This window comes from Sminthopsis crassicaudata, chromosome 4 (assembly GCF_048593235.1).
Source record: "Sminthopsis crassicaudata isolate SCR6 chromosome 4, ASM4859323v1, whole genome shotgun sequence".
Classification (NCBI taxonomy): Eukaryota; Metazoa; Chordata; class Mammalia; order Dasyuromorphia; family Dasyuridae; genus Sminthopsis; species Sminthopsis crassicaudata.
The window spans coordinates 38070042-38096171 of record NC_133620.1 but is presented as its reverse complement, the minus strand read 5'-3'; the positions used below and the strand labels follow the sequence as shown (position 1 = coordinate 38096171).

The 26130-nt window shown below is 35.4% G+C and overlaps 1 protein-coding gene across 1 annotated transcript in view; it reads left to right on the top strand.

Annotated features, from left to right (window-relative positions):
* CLCA2 (chloride channel accessory 2) overlaps positions 1-26130 on the top strand; it is a 47122-nt gene that overhangs the window by 8003 nt on the left and 12989 nt on the right. The window contains 8 exon segments of the mRNA XM_074266326.1: positions 1669-1777; positions 5932-6091; positions 14693-14920; positions 16155-16385; positions 18924-19101; positions 24087-24154; positions 24156-24194; positions 25264-25488. Coding sequence (XP_074122427.1) covers positions 1669-1777; positions 5932-6091; positions 14693-14920; positions 16155-16385; positions 18924-19101; positions 24087-24154; positions 24156-24194; positions 25264-25488 — 1238 coding nt within the window.

Below are 26130 nucleotides of genomic sequence, written 5' to 3'. Positions count from 1 at the left end.
ATCCTAGCTGTGTGACTCTGGGCAAATCACTTTTCCCCAATTACCTCAGAAAAAAAATAATAATAATGACATTCCCATAGTTCTTTAAGATTTACAAAATGCTTTATAAATATTATTTCATTTTATACAATCTCTATAGGCTGTTAGGAAGCCTTTGGCAGAAGCATGGCATCATTGATGTCTTAAACAGGTTAATCTGGCAACAATGTAGGACATGGGAAGATCAATTAAGGGCATTAAGTAGTAACCCTACCATGAGCCTCAAACTAAAGTGGTGGCTTTAGAATTGTAAACTATAAAGGTGATTATGAAGGGGAACTACAAAGAGGTTGATTATTAATTATCTTTCAGTCAATCTGCCAATAAATACTTACAAAGCACCATGGATCAGGAAGTATACTAAACCCTGGAATACAAAGGCAGGCAAAAACACAGCCCCTGATCTCAGAGGAGCTCATATTTAATGGGGGAGAGAGCAAGCAAATAATTAGGTATCCACAAGATACAGGCGCCTTTGGAATGAGTGAAAGGTTATCTCTCAAGGCAAGGCTGAAATAGGTGGGGATGGGAGGTGAGAACTGATAACAGCTTCCTGAGAAGGCAGGATTTGAGCTGAACCTAGAAAAAAAGTCAAAGAACTTAGAGGTTTAAATAAGAAAGGAGGGCATTCCAAACATGGTGGGATGGTCAGTGAAGATGCAGGGAGTCCAGAGATGGATGGGGAGATCAGGAATAGGGAGATCAGAAATAAGGAAGGGACCAGTCCTTTCAAATGCCAAGCGGAACACTGTATATTGTTCCTAAAGTTCATAGTCACTGGAGTTTATTGAATAGAGGCAGATTTAACTTGGTCAAAACTGTATCTAAGGAAAATCACGCTGGGAAATGGGAGTGGAGATATGAGTCAGAGAGATTGATTAGAAGGCTATTGCAACAGTCTAAGCCAAAGGTGATGAAGGGGGTGGCTATATGAGTAGAGAGAAGGGGACCTAAATGAAAAATGTTGGGAAGGTAGAAATCATGAGATTTGACAAGAGATGAAATATATAGGGTAAGTGAGAGAGATTAGGGATATCCTCCATAGTAATAGAAAATCTGGCAAAAAGGAGAAGCTTAGGAGGGAGGAAAGTAATGATTTTTGTTCAGGAGGTGTTATTTTGTGACATATAAATTCAAGGGGTCTAAAAAGCAGATGGTAGATTCAATGCTTTTCCCCTCCAATAATCACGCATTAGATAAATCAGTATGGATTTACAAGGTAAGAGTTGAGCTCAACAAGCTGATCATGAGATCACAGGCCTAGAAATGGAAAGGATCTCAGATATCATTTAGTCCAATCTCCTCATTTTTACAGTTGAGTAAAGAGAGATAAAGTAACTCACACCGATAATAAGAATCAGAGGAAGAATTTGAACCCAAGGTCCCTGGCTTCTCCTCCATTAGAAGGATGTGAATAATAAATGCTCAAAGTAACTGGTGCTACTTAGTCTGAACTCTCTGGACTCAACAGATGCCCAAAGCCTGAGAGCAGCTCAAGGCACACCAGAGACAGTGAGAGCTAAAGGCTTTGTCCTTGTAACTGATTAATAAGGGCTTTTTGCGCAATGACTGACATTTAAGCTTATCATCAGGAATTAAAAGAAGAGACTTTTTTTTTTCTCTCCACAGGCAGAGTTTTTGTACATGAATGGGCCCATCTTCGCTGGGGTGTGTTTGATGAGTATAACAATGAGAAACCTTTCTACATGGCAGGCCACAATCAGGTGAAAGTCACCAGGTTGGTATTTTCTATCTGGTTTTCAAGCCAGTGTTTCACAGAATCATTGGAATCTGAGAGTGTGAAAGGGCCTGGAAGTTGTAAAGTTTCCTTTTGTGGGAGAGAATTTTAGATTTCTCCAATTCTGATAAAAATAATAGGACTTTTCAGACAATGTGTTTCTATTTATTCAAAAGAAAGCTTTTAACTTGAGATTCTCTCCGGTCTAAGGCAAGGGAAGAGAGGAGGCAAGTAAGGATATACCCAGATTATACTTACTAGACACCCAAGGATATGTTTTTTTTTAATGCTTTAATAAAACAAGTATTTATTAAGCATTTACCATGTACCAGCACTGTGCTAAGTAGATTACAAATATTCTCTCATTTGATCCTCACAGCTACCCAGAAAGGTATTTTTAGTCCCAGTTTATAGTTGATGAAGTAAATGGGTTAAGTGAATTGTACAAGCTCACATAGCTAATAAGAAACTGAGGCTAAATTTTGAACCCAAAAACCTACAGGTACCACACTTCTCTAATTCCTTTTAGCCCCCTTACTTTGGTCACAAAGACTGATTCATTAGGAACTGCCCGACATCTTTCTTATAAATAGTGAGTTCCACTGGAGAACTTAGCCACCATCTTTCATCTTATGAATAGCTAATTCCCCTTTGGAACTTAGCCCACCAGTCAATGGAGTAATGATAAAATTTTTGCTTCTTGATTTGGAGATGGTCTAACCCTACAAATTCTTTTGACATATCTCATGATACTGGCCTGAAACTCCAGTATATTTTTGGAGTTCAACCCCAACATTTGGTGGCTCATATGGGGAAGATTCCAGGATCAACATATTTTGGAGGGTTCAGCACTTCTGCACCCCTATACTCTATTATTGTCATATTGACTTTAGGCCTAGCTCTTTATCCATTGTCCTACTAGTTGCTTAGGATAAGATGGTCTTTAGGATATGAGAAGAAGAGGAAGAAGATGTAATGACCCTCCAGGAGGCAGGCCTAATGAACTTTTAACCAGATGGTTCTAGGCTCTTGCCACTTTTCCTGGTATGGTGTGGCCATAATTAGGGTCTGGCCAATACTACAGGATTACCTTATGAAGCCTAAATGTTTTATAAGGAGGATTCTGCATGTTGGGGGACATAGTTGGGAGGAAAATCTTATTTAGGTGCAACTAATTTGTATTCCTTTTAAATATCTAATTTTTAATATCCTTTTTTAAAAAAATTAATTAATATATTTTTTAATTATTACCAAAAAAATCTGTAAGTTTGGAAGTTTCAGGGAAAAATTCTATAGACAGCCTGTCCTGGGAAGGTCTAGGTCTAAAAATTAGATCTCCAAAAAAAGGCCATCTAATCTACCTTCTGACCTAATGCCAGATTCCCCTCTAAGAATTTCTGATCTATCTTCATCTAGTTCTTCAGTTTATTTAATGTTAAAATGTCAGTTATTATTTTTGGTAAAAGATATTTATCAAGTTATGGGTTTTCCCCTTAATGGAAGATACCTTGTAGGACTCATTTTTCTCCACTCCCTTTTATTCTTTTATTTCTAACCTGACAGAAGGCAAAGACGCTGAAAGAAGATCTGACACAAGATATCACCCATGGACATATTGGAATATATTTAATTACTAACTCCTTTTTGATCAATGAAATCTCCCAAGATATGTTGGGGTTTATAGGCTAGCCTTTTTTCTTAAGGACCATGCCTTAAACCCAAATCACTCTGGCTCTCAGTGATTAACCAAAAATAAGTCCCAGGCCAAGCCCCAGTTGGTCATTGCTAAGACTTTGATTGGCTCAGAGTAAATGTAAATAACAGTAGATTTTGTTTTGGCTAAAAATTCTGAGAGTCTTCCCCTGCCCGATTTATTTATTTATTTTACTAGGTAAAAGAGGCCATTTTTTGTCTCAGTTCTTCACTATTTAGCTTAAAAAGAGGCCATTTTTTGTCTCAGTTCTTCACTATTTAGCTTAAAAAGGTCTCCTCCCTGATAATCAAGATCCTCTCAAGAAGAAAGAACAAATAAGTATTGCCTCCCTAAGAAAATCTACCCACAACTAATCTTTAAATTTAATCTGTATTTTTACCTTTTTTTTTTTTTTCAGTTTAATTCTAGACAAATAGCAATAACAAAAATTAAGTCCTGGCTTTTAGCATTTTCTGATTTTTCATATGTAAATGCTCACACTGAAAATTCAACAATCCAATTTAAAAACTGGAGAGCTAACATGAGCTGCCCCCAATATAACCCTGTCTTCACACTTCTCTTATGCCATCCTTTCCAAGAAAGGGGTATTGAACCCCTGGTTTTAGTATAAAAATTTATCTCCTTCCTTACAACTTGTAGGTATCAAATGCTACAGTACTAGGGAAGATACTTGTGTGGAATTAACTATGTGAAGATGCTCTCATGGGAATTTAACTTCAAATTATACTTTAATTATGACTTGAGACTTTATAATAACAAATAGAGCAATACCTAAAAAGTTGCCCGTGTTGTACCCTCCTGATTTCCCAGCACCTCTTAAGTACTTCTTTTAAAGGTGATGATGACTTTGAATTCTCTTAAAAATTTATAACTTGTATTCTTTTATTTCTGAGTTAGATTTCTGGGATTAGAATGTAAACCTGCATTTCCCCCAAACAATACGAGAAAAAGCCAGCGTGGGAGGGTAGGGACTTCAGGGGCTTCTGCATTTAGGGACCTATTTAATCTTGTGTTTCACAGTTCACACTTTGCACTTCTTTGCTGACAAACACCTTGTCAGAGGTAAAATGCCCTTTCTTGCAAGATTGTTGTAATTCTCTTTGCTTTTACTTACTTTGGGAGTCTCTGATTATTTTTGTGGGCGATATTGTCCAATGTAGGAAACTAAAAGTGTCTTTTTTTACGTTAGTTTTTGAACTTTTTTTTCTGTCTTTATTTGTTCTCTGTCTCTGGATTCCTTTAAGTCTCAGTAAAAATCCTATCTTTTATAAGAAGTCTTTCCCTTTCTTCCATAATTTTAGTCCCTCTCCTCTGAAATTATTTTCAATTTGTTTTTTCTTAATATATCTTTTTTTTTTTAACAATTTTTTTATTATAGGTTTTTATTTACAAGACATATATGCATGGGTAATTTTTCAGCATTGACCTTTGCAAAACCTTCTGTTTCAACTTTTCCCCTCCTTCCTCCCACCCCCTCTCCTAGATAGTAGGAAGAGCAATACATGTTAAATATGTTAAAGTATATGTTAAATGCAATACATGTATACATATTTATACAGTTATCTTGCTGCACAAGAAAAATCAGATTTAGACATAAGGTAAAAATAACCTGAGAAAGAAAACAAAAATGCAAGAGGACAAAAACAAAGGGAGTGGAAATGCTATATTGTGGTCCACACTCATTTCCCAAAGTTCTTTCACTTGGTGTAGCTGGTTCTCATTATTGAACAAATGGAACTGATTTGGTTCATCTCATTGTTGAAGAGAGCCATGTCCATCAGAATTGATCATCATATAGCAGGATTTCCTGGTCCTGCTCATTTCACTCAGCATCAGTTCAGGTAAGTCTCTCCAGGCCTTTCTGAACTCATCCTATTGGTCATTTCTACAGAACAATAATATTCCATAACATTCATATACCACAATTTATTCAGCCATTCTCCAATTGATGGGCATCCATGTAGTTTCCAGTTTCTGGCCACTACAAAGAGGGCTGCCACAAACATTTTGGCACATACAGGTGCCTTTCCCTTCTTTAAGATCTCTTTGGGATATAAGCCCAGTTTTTGTTTTTTTATATAGCTATTTGCAAGTTATCTCCTCCAATAAAATATAATCTCCTTGAAGGCAAGGACTTGTGTTTTTATTTTGTTTTGTTTTTTCCTTTTTTTCTAGCCCCATCATTTAACATAGTACCTGGCCCATAGTAGGTGCTTCATTAATGCTTGTTGATTTCGCTATAGAAAAGTAGAGTAGAATAATGATTAACATTTAAAATAATTTTCAATACAGGTTTTCAAAAATTGCTTTCCAGACAGCAAGCCTGTGAAGTGGATAAAAGTTTTAATGAACAATTGGTTTGTGAACCACACACACACAAAAAAGAAACAGGTAAAATTCTAGAGCTGAACTGTTTTCTTTCTGATGTTTTCTCTTTTAGATGCTCATCAGACCTCACGGGTATTTTTGTATGTGAAAAAAATACTTGTACCCAAGAAAACTGCATTATTCACAATCTTTTCAAAGAAGGATGCATGTTTATCCATAACAATACACAAAATGCCACAGCATCAATAATGTACATGCAAAGCCTATCTTCAGTAAGTATGGTCTTCAGAGAACATTTTTCATTCAGAATCACTTGTTTGTCCCTGTAACACTAGAATCATTAGGGCATTTGAAAGGATGTGTTCATTTCTCAGCAGCCTTGAATATGAATAGGAGGGAATATTAGAGATTATTTGCTTTCTAAGGATCATATTGAGGTGTGAGAATGGAGGGTTGAGAGATCCCCTAACAGCAATGGGACCCCCTTGGCCAGTGGCAGCCTTTGTGAAAGAATTCACAAATCCCAATGAATACAGGCTTGAGGTTTGTGGCAAGAATGGGTTATTTAATCTAAAAAAACTGTAGGCTAAGCAGACTTAGTGGGCTTTCTTAGTGGGCAAGATCCTGTTAGGACTTCTGCAAAGTTAGCACTTTATTGCAAAGATAGGTTTCCACTGAGAAGACAATATCTTCATCAGTGGGCAAAATACTGTTAGGACTTCTGCAAAATGCCAATGCTAGATATATTGGGGCTTCTTTAATCTTTGGCCCCAGGGTGGGGAGTCAATCTCTGGATGAATCTGAGACACTAATTTTCAACTCAATAGGGCATAGACCATGCCCCAAGCTGAGATTTCCAATTGAATGAGATTACTTATCTGGATGTTTCTCTTATGGCTTTCTTATGGACAGGGTGTGTCTCCAAGAGGTGGGGAAGGTTTGAGACCTCAGAACACCTTTGCTCCAAAGATTCCTTTCTGACCCTTCTCCCCCCAAAATTAAAGGGACATGGTTTACATCAATTACTATTACTGAAAAATAACAGCCAATGGAATTAATACCCAGGAAAGAATAGGGGGAACCTCATGCTCTATAAAGATAAAATTCCCTCTACTTTATTTTCTGTCTCTGAGAATATTGTTGGGTTTTTTACAATTTTTTTCAAGGAGAAAATCTGAAACACAAGGGTCAATGTTGTCAAATTATCCGTGCATATGTTTTGAAAATAAAAAAGCTTTATAAAATTTTTTTAACTTTATTTTTTGATAAAACTTTTTATTTTCAAAATATATGCTAAGATTGTTTTCAACATTCACCCTTGCAAAACCTTGTGTTCTAAATTTTTCTCTCTCCCTTCCCCCCATTCCCTCCCCTAGACATCAAGTAGTCCACATATGTTAAATATGTACAAGAGAATAATATTCTTAAGGATTATTTTCCTTAACCTGGCTGCCACAGACAAGATTCCAGTACTTCCTTTGTTGGGGGCAGTAGCCCCTTGATATTCCTTGTTTGATCCCCAACTCCATTTGGGACTTGGACCTTGGATACAAGATCTGGTCAAACTAGTTTGGGCTATCTGAGCTGGCTGGGGTTTTACAGCCCCCATTCTAATCTGCTCAGATAGACCAAATGCCAGCAGGAAATTCCTTTTCAGGAAGAGACTTCTGTCTGTCCTCAAAAGATAACAAGAGAATCCTTATCTTATTTACATCACTCTCCTGAACCTCCTTACATCACTGCGTCTGAATGATTGTGCTCTTGTATAAAACAGAGTTCTCAAAAATCTATTCTTTGCAAAATTGGCCTTGTACCATGCAGCCATTTTGCCCACCGGCTCTCCGGTGTTTCCATTCTAATCAATAAAGACTTTGTTTCCATACAGCATTGAGTAGCAAATTCCTTTGCTGCCGAACCCGCCCTTGGTTACTTTGGGGAAGGAAGGAGAGAGAGAAAAGGAACTGACCTCAGTTTACTCCTCATCAACCTTGTTCCATATATTTTACTTGGAGAACTCTTTGGTAAATAAGACTAAAGTTTTGAAGTAGATAGACATTGTAAGAAGGAAAGATGTCAGGGGAAAAAAACTGTTAATATAATTTTACTGTATTGTTGTCTAAACTGAATAGCTGGAGCCACACAAAGCAGGCTCAGAGACAGGTTTTTAGAGATCAAGTAGTGGTTTAATAAATCTCTTTCAGAGTAAAGAATAGAGTTTGCAAGCTAGAAGCTCTCTTGGGAAGAGACCTTTCAAGCTGAAGTAAAGGCAGAGATTTATGTATAAATCATAAGAGGGAAGGGAGAGATAAGGTGGATTACAATACAATCATTTTCAGGACCTCAGTGGTTTCCCACGACAAGCCCATGAGTGGAGGACATATGGATGGTCTCAAGTCTTGTGGGCACAGTTCTTAAGTAATTGTTTCAAATGTGAACATGTAGGGTCATTAATTGATACAGGACAGGACCAGTGTTCTGTGACAGGAACAGGTTGTGCAATCTTTGATTCACTTCACTTACCATACACAGGAGAACACTGTCAAGAATTGATTGATCATTTCAAGCTGCATTGTAAGACTCTGACTCCCAAGTCAGAATCTGCTGGGAAAATGGTAGCTCTGAACAATCTAAATTATTAATATATTCATTAAACTTATCATGTTGATTAATATGAAAATCGTAGTTTTCTTTCACAAAACTAACCTACAAGTCAAAATATGGATAAAGGAGAATGAGTTGCCTCAAAAGGTAGTGAGCTTTCCTTTGCTGGAGGTTTCCAGAGATTGGAGGATAGACCACTTGTTTGGGATCTGATAGAAGAGAATCTTTTTCAGGTTTTGGTTGGACTAGATGTCTTTTATAGTGTCTTCCAATTCAGATTTTGGGATGAGAAAAAAAAAAGAAGCTAGATTTCTCCTAGTCTATGCTTGGGATTATTATCCCAATAATAAAATGTAGGCACAACAATTTACAACCCCCTTTTCCAATGTTCTACCTAGGAAGGCACCATATCTGAGTTACTTTGAGAATCTTTGAAGGATTCTTTGATGCTAGTCAGAAAACTTTAATAGTCTCTGGACATGGGAAGTCTCAATTAACTATGACTCAGTAGGGTTTAATGGCAAGAATTTCACTGAGGGGAGGTTTTTAAATTCAGTTTATTCCCCACTCTGTTCATTTATTAACTATGGGAAAGTCCCAGATATTCTGCAATTGCACTTCCTTATCTTTCCAATGGAGACTTGAGGAAAGGTGAATTGAATGGAAATATTGAAAGAGAACTTCAAAGATTTCAGAGAACTTGGTTTCAAATTCTGATCCTGTCACCTGAAAGCCTAGTTGATCATAATGCTTTAGACAAGTCATTTAATTTATCTTAGCCTCAGTTTGTGCATCTGTAAAATTAGATTTGTCCAGGATCCTTCAGACAAAACACTGAATTTGTTGCAGTCTCAGTTTCCTCATCTTTTTTTTTTTTTCTTTTTTTTTTTTGAGGCTGGGGTTAAGTGACTTGCCCAGGGTCACAGAGCTAGGAAGTCAGTTTCCTCATCTTTAAAAAGAGTTTGAACTAGCAGCTGTTAGCCGATCTTTTTGATTCTCAAGTGTCGTCTGCCAACAGGAAATGCCTATGTTGTGCATTTACCCCATGCCTACACTCAGGGTTCTGAGATTGATTTATGTCTTTAGATCGATAACATAATTATGAATACTACTCTAACCCCTGACTTCCTTATGATAAAAAGGTCAGCAAACAGTAGCTTAATGATTTTTCTGCTACCCTTCTCCTTTGTTGGATAATGATTATATTTGAGGTTGAGCAATTTTTAAAATATGCTGTCATATATGTGTGTTCAGGAAATGGGTTCAGAAAGAAAACATTTTCTATGGCAATATTTGGTTATGGGGATGTTACCTTACCATTTGCTATTGGGATGATAACAATGAAGGGGACAACAGCATCAATTTGTTTTTATAACTTTGATGTATAATAAAGCTACCTGTCAATTTCCATCCAAATAGGGAATGAAAAGAAATATATTTAAGTCCTGAGCTTTCCTTGTACGCCATACTATGATGCCTGAAGTGTTAGAGTATTGGAGTTTTTTTGATTTTTGTAAAAATAAGATTTATTCATAACTTAGGGAAATAACTTGGTCTTCCAACTTACCATTTTCCCTTCCCCTCTTATCCAGTGGTGTTAGTACAAGAAAATTGTTTTTTCCCCTTAAGATTTATATTATTTGGGGAGATAGAGGCAAGATGACAAAGTGAAGGTAGGGACTCACCCAAGTTTTCCCCAAGACCCATCCAAATACCTTTAAATAATGATTCTAAACAAATTGTTGAATGTGAAAACCTACAAAAAACAGAATGGAACAATTTTTCAGCCAAAGGCAATTTGGAAGGTCTGCAGGAGGGATCTGTTGCATTGCAGTGGACCTGAAGTATAATGTAAGCAAAGGCCAGACCAGCACAACCCCAGGTATAAGAAATGAAGAAATGGGATCAATCTCAAGCCCCCTCAGCCCACAAAAGTCAAGGACAACTCAGCAAGAAAGGTTTGGTGCTCTAGGATATGAGGGGAGCTCCAGCCCAGGATCAGTCTTTGGGAGCCACTCAATCAACAATGGCTGCAGCAGTGCTGCTAGCAGTAGTGATCACAGCAGAGACAGTGAAGACTTCCATAGATCTCAGCTCACAAGTAAGGGGAGATGGACAACTAGTCAGAGGAAGATTGCAGAGAGGTCTCTTTACTGACACTGTGGCAGGCCTCTTTTGTTTTGCCTATACTCAGATCTGAGTGCAGTGCTGCTTCACAATGCTGGTCCTTAGAAGGGACTCTGAAAACAGCTGCACAAATTGCTGTCTCTAAACTTGGGACATGTACTATCCACCCTGGAAACAGAGACCTACATTAACAAAGAATTAAAAGACAAATAATAGGCTGGGGAAGTGAGTAAACAACAGAACAAGATTCTGACCATAGAAAGTTGACTATCGTGAGAAGGAAGAGCAATATACACATTCAGAAGATGATAATAAAATCAAATCTATGACATCCAAAGCCTCCAAGAAAAAGTAATAATTGTTCTTAGTCTACAGAAGAGCTAAAAAAGGGATGTTGAAAATCAGGTAAGTGAGATAGAGGAAAAATTGGAAAGAGAAATGAGAGTTATATAAAAGGAAATATAAAAAAATAATCAGGAGAATGCTTATACATTGGTCAAATAGGAACGAAGGTACAAAAGTTCACTGAGAAAATTAATCCTTTAAAAATTAGAATTGAGCAAATGGAAATTAATTGACTTTATGAGAAATCAAGATATAATAAAAATAAAACATCCAAAAATATGAAAAAATAATTTTAAAAAATGTGAAATATCTCATTGAAAAAAACAACTGATCTGGCAAATAGATCCAGGAAATATAATTTAAAATTTATTAGTCTAAGTGAAAGCCATGATCATAAAAAGAGCCTGGACATCATCTTTCAAGAAATTATCAAAGAAAACTACTCTGATATTCTAGAACCAGAGAGTAAATTAGAAATTGAAAAATCCATTGTCACCTAAAATAGATCCTAAGATGAAAACTCCGGGAAATATTATAGGCAAATTCCAGAACTCCCTGGTCAAGGAGAAAAAGAAAAAAAAATAAGTATAATGGATCCATAGTCAAGATAACACAAAGATTTAGCAGCTTCTACATTAAGAAATAGGAAAGCATGGAATATGATATTCCAGAGACTGATGAAGCTAGGCTTATAACCAAGAATCACTTATCCATTAATATTGAGTATAATCCTTCACAGGAAAAGGTGGATATTCAGTGAAATAGAGAATTTTTAAGCATTCATAATGAAAAGACCAGAGCTAAATAGAAAAAAAATATTTTTCAAGCATTGAAAGCAGGAGAAGCATAAGGAAGTGATCAGGAAAGGAAAATCATAATGTTTATCTGTTTACATTCCTACATGGGAGAATGATATTTGTAACTCATTATTAGGGCATTTGGAAGGAGTACATATAGATAGAGGGCACAGGTATGAGTTGAATAGGAAGGAATAAAATGAAGGAGTGAGAAAGAAATGTACTAGGAGAAGAGAAAGGGGGAAGTAAAATGGTATAAATTATCTGCCATAAAAGAGGAAATAACATACACACTCAATATGGGTATAGAAATCTATCTTATCTTGCAGGAAAGTAGGAGGGGAAAGGGATAAGAGAAGAGGAAAGCATGATGGAAGAGAGAGCATATTGGGGAAGGGCTAATCAGAAGCAAAATATTTTTGAGGGAGGAGGATATAGTGAAGGGAATGAATGAAACAAATGGATAGAAATACAGTTAGCAAAGGTAATCATGAAAAGAATTTCGAAGCAAATTTTTCTGATGAAGGACTCGTTTCTTAAATATATAGGGAACTGAGTAAAATTAATTTTTTTAAAACAGAGCCATCCCCAATTCATAAATAATAATAATAATAATAATTATGTATATATATATGATCTCTCCCTAAAGGGTTATAAATCATGTATGCAATCCTTTTATCTAACAGTACTATTACTTGGCATGAATCCCAAAAGAGATTTTTAAAAATAAAGAACAATATATATATATATAAGCTCTTTTCTCAGGGCAAAGAATTGGAAATTGAGGGGATGCCTATCAATTGGGGCATAGCTGAATAAATTGTGCTATGTTATTATGAAGAAATCTTATTATTCTATAAGAAGTAATAAGCAAGATGCTATCAGAAAAACTTGGAAAGTGCTCCATGAGCTCAAGCAAAGTAAAATGTACTGTGTACAAAGTAATAACAAAGTTATGGGATGATCAGCACTGAATGGTTTTGCTATTCTCAGCAATACAATGTTCCTAGACTTCTTTGAAAGACTTATAATGAAAAAATGTTATCCATATCTGAGAAAGAACTGATTGTGTCAGAATACAACTGAAGCATACTTTTTTTTTTTTCTTGAGGGTTTTTCTTGGGGTGGAGGGGTGATCTATGTTTTCTTTTGCAAAGTGACATTTAATTATGGAAATGTTTTGCACAACTTCACATGGTCCTTCTCAATGGGGAGAGAGGGAGAGAGAGGAAGTGGGGAGAATCTACAACTCAAAGTTTTAAAAAAAAATCTAAAAAATTGTTTTGTATGTAAGTGGGGAAAATTAAAATATTTTAAAAATGTTTTTAAAGATTTATTTTTATTGATCTCTTTTGTTTTGGGACCACATCCATTTTCCCTTCTTCTACCCAGGAAATTTCCTTCTGCATTTCTGTCATCCAAAACTGTCAGTTTTGTCTTATAAAGGCTCTGCTCCAGAGAGAATGTACATTGTGTTGTATGATATCTGAACTCTGCTATTGTTTTTTTTTTTTATTGAGCCCTCTGATTTTCAACTTTATTTAATTTCTAATATTTTTTCTATTGCATTATTTCTCTTATTCTGGAGTTTCTTGCTGTTTGTCTATGATTTCTGGAGAATTAGAGGAATTATCTTTTTTGGTTGGAGAATTTACATTCATATTCCTTCATAGTATTACAGTTATTTGTGTTGTTCGGTATTCTCTTTAAGCTTTTGTTAATTCTCTCTATTTGTGTGGTGGGTTTTTTTTTTTTTTTTTGGTTTGGTTTGTTGTTAAATTTAAGCATTTGCCTATATCCTTTTGATCCCACATCCTTTCTCATTTATTTTCTTTTTAAAAATTTAAAATTAATTTTATTTTTAATTTATGAAATAAAACAAGTATTTCCATAATATCATATATTTTTTAAATGATTGTACATGAAATTGAAAATCTATCCTGTACAACTTGCTATTCCTTTTAAATATAGATTATTTGGAAACTATGTTTATCTCAATTTTTAAATATATTTGTTATTTTTATATTAAATATATAATAAAGTTGTCTTATAAATTTCTTTTCCCCTTTTTTCTTCCCTTCCTCACCCTAGAGATGGAATATATATTATACATACATATGTGTGCATATATGTAGATATCTATGTACATATATATATATATATATATATATATATATATATATATATATACACACACACATACTTCTACTTATCAGTTCTTTCTTTAAATGCAGATAGCATTTTTCTTCATATGTCCTATGTAGTTTGGGTATTTCTAATAGTAAAAATGATTTATTCTCATTTATTTTCAGATATTTGTCTAAAAACTTGTTCTTACTCTTTGTCTTTTTTTTCCCCACTAAGGCTAGGGGTCAGTATTTGTATATTGAAGGAACTGGGGCCTGGCCTGGGTCTCTGACCATAGTAGAGAGAATACTGACCCACTTTGTTACCATTTTCTTTTTCCTTTGAGCAAAAATTCTTTTTTTAATTCTTTAGCTTGAAGTTTCATGCTCCATTCTATTCTTCACAAACCTTTAGACCTCCTTTCTACCAGTTCTAAAGTGATTAGCTGCCATCAGTATCCTTTTCTTCCTGCACAGTGAAAAAAGCAAGGATCCCTCTGAGTCCACAGAGGGAATGTCCAGGGGTTCCCACAGCTGGACTTTTCGGCATATAGCTGCAAGACTGCTTGTGGCCACTTTTTTCCCCATTCATAGGGTAGCTCAGGGGTAAAAACACTGGGTATTTCATTCCCTAAGTGTTCTCTAAGCTGAAAATATTTAAATTCTCTAATGTTATTTTATGAGGTTTTCACATGTCATGGGGTTTCTTTGTTCATGTGATCTATCTTTTCTTAGTCTATGTTACACATCAATCATTCCTATTAAGGGTGCTTAGGGGACTGCAGAAGCTTAAGAAAAAGAACCACTTGACCATTTTGGACTTCCAAGATCTTGCCATTATTTTTTCTTGCAATATTATCTTCTTTTTATTTCTTAGGTGGTTGAATTTTGTAATTCCAGCACTCACAACCAAGAAGCACCCAACCTTCAGAACCAAATGTGCAGCCTGAGAAGCACTTGGGATGTAATCATAGACTCTGTTGATTTGAAAAAGAGCCTTCCCTTGGATGTTGCTGCCCTTCCACCTCCACCCACATTTTCCTTGCTTCAGACTGGGGACAAAATAATTTGCTTAGTTCTGGATGTTTCTGGAAAGATGGCTGAGGTAAAATGCCTGAAAACTCTTTTATCTGCTTTCCAACCACTTAAGTTTTAAAATAAAATTTTATTTACTATTAATAATTTAATTAAAATAAAGTTCCACACACTGGGGAAATTAGGAATAAAAGTACCATATAACTATGCATTAGAAAGGAACAAAATACTTTGTGAGAACTCAAAAATAAATTTTATCACTTGATTGGAGGAAATCACCCATGGTTTCATGAATATATGGAGGTCACATTTGAGCCATTAAAGCTAAAGATAAAATTTCAACAGTGGTGAGAAGCGAGGTCATTCTAGGCAAAAGTAATAACATGAAAGAAAATATTAAAACTTATTTTTAAGTTATTTGAGTAGAAAGGAACAAAGAACTTCATTATTAGGTTAGAGTACAATTTGTCATGCTAGGGTACAAGAAGTTAATGTTTCTGCTTTTTCTCATTCTATTCTATCCAGCAAGAATTTATTAAGTGCTTGCTGGGTCAGTTGATTAGTCAGTCAATGGGCATTTGATAGTTGCTTTTTATGTGCCAGACAAGCATGCTGGAGATACAAATAGAAAAAGTGAAACAGTTCCTTTCCTCAAAGAGCTTAGATTGTACTTGAGGAAGACCTCTTAGGCATAGTGGATAAAGGGTTCAGTTTGAAATCATTAAAACCTTAGTTCAAATATGGTCTCAGATACTTATTAACTTTATAACACTGGGCAAATCATTTAGCATCCATCTGCCTCAGTTTCCTCCAGAGTAAAATGGAGATCATAACAATATCTATTTCCCAAAGTTGTTATAGAATCAAATGAGGTAATCCTTGTAAAGTGCTTAGCACAGTGCCTGACACATAGAAAGTTTTAGTAAATTCTTACTTATCCTCCTCACTCTTTTTCATGCCATTCCTTTATCCTAGAAGAACCTCATTTCTTCTCACCACTTGTTGAAATTATATCTGTCCTTTAAAATTCAAATGTCACCTCCAGATGTACATGAAATTATTTGTGATTTCCCACAACAGGGATAATACTTATGCTTGAGTTCTCACAAAGCATTTCTGATGCATTTTACCATATGGTACTGTGTGTCTCACTAATATTCCCAATGTGTGGCACTTCATATTAAAATTTAAAAATGCACTAAGACTTTGGGGACAACCTGTATTTCAGGTATCTCATCATTGAGTAGTCTGATCAATATTTTCATAATTTTTGTTTTTATTTGGGGTGGGGATTTATTACACAGGCTGACAGACTCCTCCGACTGCACCAAGCTGCTGAATTTTACCTGCTGCAGGTGGTTGAAACTCATACATATGTGGGTATTGTAAGCTTCAGCAGCAAAGGATTGGTCAGAGCTCTGCCACGGCAGATAAAGAATCCCAGAGACCGAAAGCAGCTATCATCAGCTCTTCCTACCTCTGTGATAGCTGATGCAGGTGCCAGTATATGTTCAGGCCTACGGATGGGGCTTCAGGTAACAAAAGTCATCCCACTCACTCTGTCTCCTGTACCAACATGACCACATCCTACCATCCTACTCCCTCCTTAAAGTCTTTGATGTCCTGAAGATGCTCCTGATAAATAGACAATACATGATACACACAAAGTTTCCTAGATCAATAGCCTAATATTTCTTGTGTTCCGTTGAGTAGCTGAAAAAAATGCAGTGCTCCAAGCTGGAGGGCTTTATTTAGTAGTAAAGTATCATCCGCTATTGTTCCCACTTAGGTAACTAGATGGCCCAAAGGATATTGGGCCTGAAATTAGGAAAATCTTATGTCAACTATAGCTTCAGACACTCACTAGATGGATGACACTGGTAAAGTCACTTAATTTCTGCCTGTGTCAGTATTCTCAACTAAAATGGAATTCATAACAGTACCTATCCCCACAATTGTTGTATGGATAAAATGAAATCATCTCTGAAAGCATTTAGCACAGCACTCAACACATAGTAGGCACTTAATAAATGCTTGTTCCCCTCCTCTTCCCCACCACATCATTAGCCATTCCTACTGCTGAATTGTATGAGTATTTAAATGTGGAAACAGGAAGACATGAGTTTGTATCACATCTCCTATCCATTGATAGCTGATTGCCTATGGGTAACTTAATTTCTCTGAACCTCAATTTCCTCATCTTTAAAATGGGAATTATACCAGTTGAAATATCTACCAGTTGTTATGAGGCAATGGTTATAAAGTGATTTGCCAAATGTTAGATGTCAGTTATCATCATTATCACCATTATTGTTGTTACTTGGGATGATCCCTAAGCAAGATCAGTGGGACAAAGTGTGACTCTGGAGAACATAGTCAGGCTTCTGGGACAGTCTAGAGTGGAGACTCTTGGTCCTTTTTTTATCATGAATCCCTTTGATACTCTACTGAAAACTAAGAAAACAAAATTAAGGTTTTGTTGTCTACATTCATAATTAAAGGAAAAGCTAAAATTCAGATAGAGATTAGCAAAAATGAAAGTGTATGTGCTTTTTTCCAAGTTAATGGATCCCTTACAAAGTAAAATCAATCAACAGTTTGGGCCAGAGGATGGATCAAGTCAAAATTTGGGAACTGGTTTCAAAGCAAAGATCTGGAAATGAAAATGGTTTATGAGTCAAATAGCTGGCTCCTTGATATCTCTGTACCTTCTGCTTTTTAAGCTCTCACTGGCCAAGCACGGAACTCTGGAGATGAGGATCCAAGAAGGCCATCATGGACATAGCTTGTCCAGAAATCTGGGCATGGAGATCAGCACAGCTGTCTCCAATTTATCCTGAATAACTTGCATATACCTAGCTGTTTATACCAAGAAGTTAAGACCAAGACTTCTTAAACTTTTTCCATCCCATTTTGCCCATGAAATTTTTATGACTCCAATTATAAATATATAAAATAGGTATACAAATCAAAATTTACTGATAATAAATTATAAATTTTAATCCTCACATTCAGTTGTGAGACCTCATATAGATAGGATTGTGACCAACAGTTTAAGAAGCTGGGGTTTAGTCTATACACGCCTTGAGAGAAGGGATTATTTTTCACCTTCTTTGCTTCCTCAATACTGAACATAGTGCCATAGTGCAATATACTAATATAAATGCCTCTTGATTTGACTCAAGTCAGAAAAATCAGGGCAAGAACCTTGTTCACAGGATAGACAGGATGCTGATAGTTTTTCACAATATGAAAAGCAATTTTTACATTCACAATGAATGTGTGTGTGTGTCTGTGTGTGGGTATGTGGGGTATATCTGTGTGTAAGGACACAAGATTTGTGGGGGGCACACACTATACTGCCAGCTACACCAATTGTAAGGCCAAATGTAATGGGGATGATCTGCTCTACCCTGATATGTAGGGTCACAGACCTTCTGAGAGAATAATGAGATATTAGAGGACGCCCATCTTCACTTGGTTTCATAATAGGTTTATTAGTATCTGTTGAGTTAATTTGGTTGGGTTGCTTAATGGAATGTATGCATGAGTCCCAATCCTTGGTGGCAGGAAGACAGAATGGTGTGATGGAGCTCCATACCATCCCTATGTCAGGTCAGATAATAAAGAGAAAGAGGAAAAAAGAAAGCATAGTGCCAGATCACATGCAAGTACTCCTATAAGATATTTGGAGCTTTTTTTGCCACTTACATTTATTCAAGGGGGTTTGTATTCTTTGTGAAACTTGAGATCATATCTCTACTCTTACATACCCCTATATAGTATATGTATGTCTACATATATATACATATACATACATACATACTTGCATTTTTATGTCAGTGAGTTTTATGTAATATATACATATATGTATACATTTATTACATGTATATTATATATGTATATGTGTATATGTGTGTATATATTTTTTAAATTTGCTATTCAGTCATTTTGGTCTTGTCCAATAATATCAAAGATGAATCTTCCTGATTTCAAGAAACTCTATCCACTTTATCACTTAATTGCCCTATAATAATTTAATTAACATCTAATAATGGATAATCTATTTTCAGGTGATTGAAAGTCTGCATGGAAATGCATTTGGATCTGTGATAATATTAGCAACCAGTGGAGGAGATGGGAATATCAGTAATTGTTTGTCTACCATGATCAACAGTGGTTCAACTATTCATACCATTACTCTGGGTCCATTTGTAGCTGAAAATCTTGAAGAATTGTCCATACTGACAGGTATGTGTTTTGATGATTGTTTTCTTCTTTGAGAAGTTCTCCCTTTAAATTATACAGATAATGTGGAAACCCTACATAAAGTCTTATTCTGCTGCCTTATTTATCATGGTTTGGTTATAAGATTTCTGCTTTCTCTCTGGTTCTTTGAAGCTATAACAAAAGAATGCAAGCACTTCCTTGCAAGTTTTATGATGCTGGAAAGCATTTGAGTGTAGTCCCAGCAATAGGCCAAGTCTACTTTCTGAGAACCAGCCAAGATAAATACAAGGAGGCTAGCCACCTACAATTCACTTTTGGCCTTGGCAACCTATGAAACAAAGCAGAATGCAAGATGACTCCCAATTTTATGGGGTCCCACTATACTTCTTCAATAAAAGAGGCAACATGACAAAAGTTTGGAGTTATTGTTTTACTATATTTCTTGTATTTTTAAAACATTTTAATTTGGTTGATTTGGGTCTAGAAGTATGAAACCAATGTCCAATGAAGAAGTGAACTTTCTATTAGGGGAGGAGAACATTAATTCTTACATTATCACTGTAAATAAAACAATAAGAAAAAAGAAATTGTAGTTAATTGAAAGGATGGTTCATTACACTCTGTGAAAAGGCAAAGGAAGAAGTTTGAGTTATTTTTATATTATTTTACTACATACAAAAAAATCAACAATATTATTTTATGGGAGAATTTGTCATTTTATATTATGCTGTTCATGATTAGTACTGCAAAAAAAGATTATCATAAAAATAATTTCAGCTCATGTACCAATCTCTGTGACTGGAGATGAAAAGAGGAGGTGATTTTATCAAGAATTCAATAAACTCCCTAAATTAAATCTGTATATACAGTTTGATATTTAGTAATATCTATGTAAAGGTGGGAAAGACAGATGAAATGAGAGAGAATAATGACTACTTAAAGATTACACAAAAGGCTTAGGCTTCTACATTAAGAATACCTTGATCAAGAAAAGAATTATTAGACATGCTAAACCTTGAAAAATAAAAAAAAAAGAATATGATTATATTTTTTTAACAGGCAGAAACTTACTTGTTACTGACAAGGGAATCATTGCTTAACAAATTGTCTATATCCAGCAGACTACCAGCTTGTCAGTGGAAGACAAAAATAAGTACAAAGCTAGACAAAATAATAAAAATGAGAAAAAGATATAGTATACAGTTGAAACAAATCAATATTGATATACTCAGATAAGTTATTGATGATGAAAAATAGGTGAATGCATAGAAGAACGAGTTGATTATAATAATTTTATGTAAACGTTTAAATATTGTTAACCAGTTGCCATAAAAAGGAGACCAAGAGCCTAAAGCATTTTACATAATGAACACTCAACTTATTTACTATGTGATGAACCAAAAATAATACTTGTTCTGAAAATTAACTCATTTGTAAAACCTCATGGGAAAGTATGATCAAAGATTGTGAACAATATAACTTCAAAAAAACACAGAAAAATCACTGGAAGATTAAAGTCATTTTTAAAAAGCAGGGTAAAAGATCTAAATAAGTAAAGCCATGGTAAGGACATTTAGTGATGAAGAATGAAGAAGACAAAAAAAAAAAGAAAATGGAAAAGATCTGCAAATATTTTATAACTAACTTTTCAGCATTAAGCATTTTAGATTTACCATACTTGAACCCAGACACTGGAACATCACAATGTCAGAAGTACTTAAAGAAGGTTTAGAACTGGCATTAACAAAAATAGGAAAAGTCACTAGATTATAAACTTAGAGAAGTTTTCTGTTGAGGGTAACCCAATTGTGACATCATTAACTGATTTGATATTTGAAGAGGGAAAAATGCTAAAGATGTCAAAAAAATTTTTGAAACATTATGTTTAGAACATCAACTGTTGATTTATTAATCTACTTTCCTATCAATACATTTTTAGAGATTCATCCACATACTCGTGGAAGACATTCTCAGTAATAATTTTTAATCAATAATATTCCATAGTAGTACACAGCTTTATCATCAAACAATTGATTGAAATAAGTAAAGAATATAATTTCTCTTTGTGTCCAAAAAATTATGATATTGGGCTACATTATAAAAAGCTGAGACTATCAATCGGAGACTATCCTCATTCTATTCTGCCTTTGTCTGATTTCATTTGGAATATTGTGTTCAGTTTTGAATGGCAGAATGATTGATAACCTGCAGGATGCCCAGAGGAAGGATGATAAAGAGCCTTTAGTCCATAACATATGAGGAGCAGTTGAAGGAGCTCTACATAGTTATTCTAGAGAAGAGGAGACTTGGAGACTGAGAGGTAGGGGTAGGGAATAGCTTTCATCTAGTATTTGAAAGATTGTTATATACAGAAGAGATTAGACTTATCCTGTTGTCCCCAGAAAGCAGAACAACAAACAATAGTTGGAAGCTTTAAAGAATCTAATTGAGGCTAGATGTCAGGAAAAACTTACAAAAAGTCAGTGCAATCCAAAAATGGAATAGTTTGCTACAAGAGGTGGTGGGTTCTCCTTTCGTGGAGGTCTTCAAGCAGAAGCTGGACACCACTGGTTGGGTATGGTTCTTCCTTTTGTGGATGAGTTGGACCAAATGGCTGCTGAGGTCCCTTTTAGCCCTTCAGTTCTTTGATTCCAAGATACAGTTGTAATGGTTTGTGTGCTATGTATTTCATTATTATTATCACCATAAACACTGATCCTTACATGTGAAAAAAGTCATGGCTAATAATGGCTTCCCTTTCCATGGCTCATTGAGGTTGACAAAGCTTCCCATTGACCTAATCATTAGGAGGGAGTTGGGAGTTTTAAGGGTTTTTTTTTTTTCCTGATAGCAAGTTCCAACATATCTCCTTGCTGCTTCTGCACTTTGCTCTTACTTCTGCTTCGTGGGACTGAGCATAGAAAATGTAATCCCTTCTCCACAAAAGAGCCCTTTGAATAATTAAAGACAGCCGTTACATTCCTCCATTTCTCTGATCACCCCAGACTTCTAGATGTCGAAGATACACAACCCAGTCTCACCATTCTGCTCAGAGATATATAAAAGATTTTGCATTAATAGGAAAAACTGGGGAGGGGCATTTAAAGGCACATTAAGCCATAGGGGAAGTTTGGCAACTTGGTTTCTATTTCTACATTTATCACTGGCTATTCAGATCTATATTTTTACCAAATGACCTCTAAGATCTTGAAAATCTGTGATTTTTCTCATTAGGGATAATAGTTAAAAAGGAAATGCTGATGATGCTGATAATTGCTAGGATTCTTACAAGGTGCTAAGTAAGTGGAATTGAGGAGACAATAGTTAAATCTGCTTTAGCATTGATTTAATCCTACAACAAATAATGGTTTCCTGGTGATATAATGATTGGTGTATACTCAGCGTGGAGCATATAAGGAGGAGCTCTCAGGGACAAAAAGGACAAGCCCACTAGAAGCTTTTTGAGACTGAGACAGATTCATTCCATCTTCCATCTTTGTTGTGGCTGGAGGCTGATGTACAAACCTTTGGATTCGGAGACATTCAGAGGGAGCTAGAGGCAGAAGCTGGCAAAGGCAAAGGACTAGCGACAGGAGCTCTTAGAATCAAGGAGAGAGAGAGGCCTGTAAGAAAGCTAACCAGGCCCCAGGAAAGGAGACGAGACTTGGAAAGACACAATAAAGGATTTGGATTTTAACTCCTGGCTGCATTCGGGGTGATTACATTGAACTGAAAGGAAGGCTGCCTCCAGAAGCCCCCCAAGAAACCTGCTTCCAGAGAACATTATATTTTAGAGAAGAATATTACAGATGATGATGATAGCTAACATTTAATTATACTATGTGCCTGGCATTTTGTAATTATTATCTCATTTGATCCTCACAACAATGTTGGGAGATAGATGCTATTATTATTCCCATTATACAGAAAAGGAAACAGAGGCAACACAGGATGAGGAAGCCTTGGACCTATAATATCTTCTGACCTATCTTTTCTCCAGTAGATAAAGTGATTTTATTTTCAGAAAAGCTTTAAATAAAATATACTTTCAAGGTAAGGAAGTAGGTCCTTTATAGCATTTTCCTCATCTGCAGAGTTTGAACATTTGTCTAATGGATTTCATGTGTATGTATGTATGTATGTGACTTGAATATATGTGTTTATGTATAGTATACATATAGATAGATAGATATAGGTATATATGTATACACATATGAATGTGTATCTTATGTCCTGGAGATTTATATAAACACATATAACATATGCATATAATATATATATATATATATATATATGTGTGTGTGTGTGTGTGTGTGTGTGTATACACACACACACACACACACACACACACACACACACACGTAACAAGGAGATGAATACCTTAAAGATACAAAGACATACTAGAGAAAACACTTGCTGAATAAATTTCCATCAAAGTCATGACTATATAACCATAAGGTTGACTCCACCTTTATTAGAAGGAGTTTAGAAGGCACAATATTTCTGGGTTGGATAAAGGTGGGAAGATAATTATCGGCATTGATGAAGAAAAGGGATGAGATACCAAAGATTTGCAACCTTGACAATTTTGTCTCAGGAGTATTTAACTTTACCTGTGCCTGTTAAAATTCTGTCTATTAACCTTCCCCTCATTAGGAGTTAAACTTGACTAAGAGTATGGGGATGAATTGTCCAAATTGATTGATTGTACCATGATGACATCTAATAATTAATTTCTTTGCTTCCAACTTCTTTGTGTCACTATAGACCCCAGCATGTGAATTTTTCCATAATTATAAGGAGAAAAAATCAACTGGAGGGGCTTGCTATTATATTCACTATTCTTGCATGCATATATATGTAAGAATAGTTAAACATGGCAAAGCAAATTAAACATGGGCCTTGCCCCTCAAGGAATTTCACATTCTCTGATGATCAAAGGTTACAGATAAAAGATTAAATATTTTATAAAGTTCTTAAATTAATATTGCAGTCATCTGTTTCAGGAGGATTAAAGTTCTTTGCATCAGACAAGCCAAGTTCCAATGGCCTGATTGATGCTTTTAGCAGAATTTTCATCAGGTACTGGAGACATCTTTCGCCAACCTGTTCAGGTCAGTATTTCCTCCTCACAAGAAGTTCATTTCTTTGGAAACTAGCTCATCATTATGATCATGATGATCTTCAATAGCCTGTAATCAATACACATTTATTGAATTCTTGCTAAGTGGTAGGTGCTAAGGGAGCTACAAAGCTTTAAAGAAGATAACAAAAGAAAAATTTTATAGTCCATTGGAGAGATAAGATACTCACAAAGTTACAATGAATAAAATTACTTAGAGGTCATAGTGCACAATATTACCTAACAAGTGCATTAATGAACCACAGAAGAAAAGGGCTGAGTGAGTTATGGGGTGGAAATAAATTTGCAATCAGGGTGACCAAGAAAGATTTTCTGGAAGTGGTTGCATTTGAGATTAATTTTAGAAAAAAAAAATCAAAGTTCAATAAGCCTAGAGAAGGGACTCTTCCAAGAAATAGAGGAAAGCAATTGCTAAGAGCTGAGAGAACAGTGAGTTGCCTAGGTCTCAGCTCCACATTACCCAGGATTACAGTTAGTGGAGGAGCATGTTTCCTGTCTGAGGTATCCTATGAGCCATTAACTCCATCCCATCAATTGTTACTGCTCCTTCTCTTTCATCTGGAGCCAGATGAAACCACCAGAACAAAAGATTCATGAATTTTTCTCCCCACAGCTTTCTTGTCCCCCGCATGAAATTCTTTTGGGTTATCAAGAGATTGACCTTGATTATTTTTGAGAGCAGGACTATTTTTTGCCTTTCTTTTTATCCCCAGTGTTTAACACAGCACCTGACACACAGTAGGAGCTTAATAGAATCCTAATTGAATGATTAATCCCTCACTGTGGTTCTTTATGAATGCAGTCAGAAAATTAATAGTAGCTTCTGATACTGCACAATAAGCCATCCCAGGTTGCCCTTAAAGCAAGTTTTTTTTCTTATGTTATTCACATATATCAGGTTGGACTCTTTTTATCTTCTTCACAATATCCATTGGTCTCTATCATCATACTTTCACTGGCTATACTGGCAAGAAGGAGAAAAGATAGAATATGTCTGGGTCAGTGATTTTTAATTAATACAGTGTTTTTTTCATTTATAGCTTGACAGCGCTGGTGAAATTATTGACACTCATCAGGACTTTAATAGAACAGTAACTATTGATGAAGGCCTGGGAAATGATACTGTGTTTTTAGTCACCTGGCAGACCCATGGGCCCCCTGACATAGTCCTCCAGGATCCTAGTGGGAAAAAATACTTCACAGAGGATTTTAATACCAATCCAGAGTTGAAGAGCTCTTACCTTTGGATTCCAGAGACAGCAAAGGTAAATATTATCCTTAGTCTGAGTCTGTCTACTAATCATTGTCTTTGTAGCTTCAGAACCTACCAAAGTGTATGGCATTTTGTCTTAGATATAAATATATCTAATGTTTTATATTATATGTATGGTGTAATAAATACTTGTTGAATTGAACTGGATTGAACGATCTAATTGATACTGTGGATCGCATGATCAATGTGAGCATGTTAAGGATATCTCCTAACAGAGAGGTAGACACAGAATGCAGAATGAGACTTTTATTTTTTAATATAGCCAATATGGGAATTTGTTTTGTTTGACTAGACATGTTTGTTAATAGAATTTCATTTTTCTTTTTTCTTTTTCTAGTGGAGAGAGGGAGGGAAATAAGGAAGATATGCTTGTTAATTTTTTAAAAATACAATTTAATTTAAAAAAAAGATTCCAAAGTTATTTATGTTATTAACAGGAAAAGAAACTTCTGTAGTGTGGTTGAAACATGATTCAATTTCACAAATATTGCAAAATGGCTTTCTAAGTAAAAGGATTTAGACTGTGAATCAGAAAATCTATGTTTGAGTCATAATTTCTCCACTTAGTTGTGTGATCTTATTTAAGTAATTTAATGTTTCTGAGTCTCAGTTTTCTTCTCTGTAAAAAGGAGGA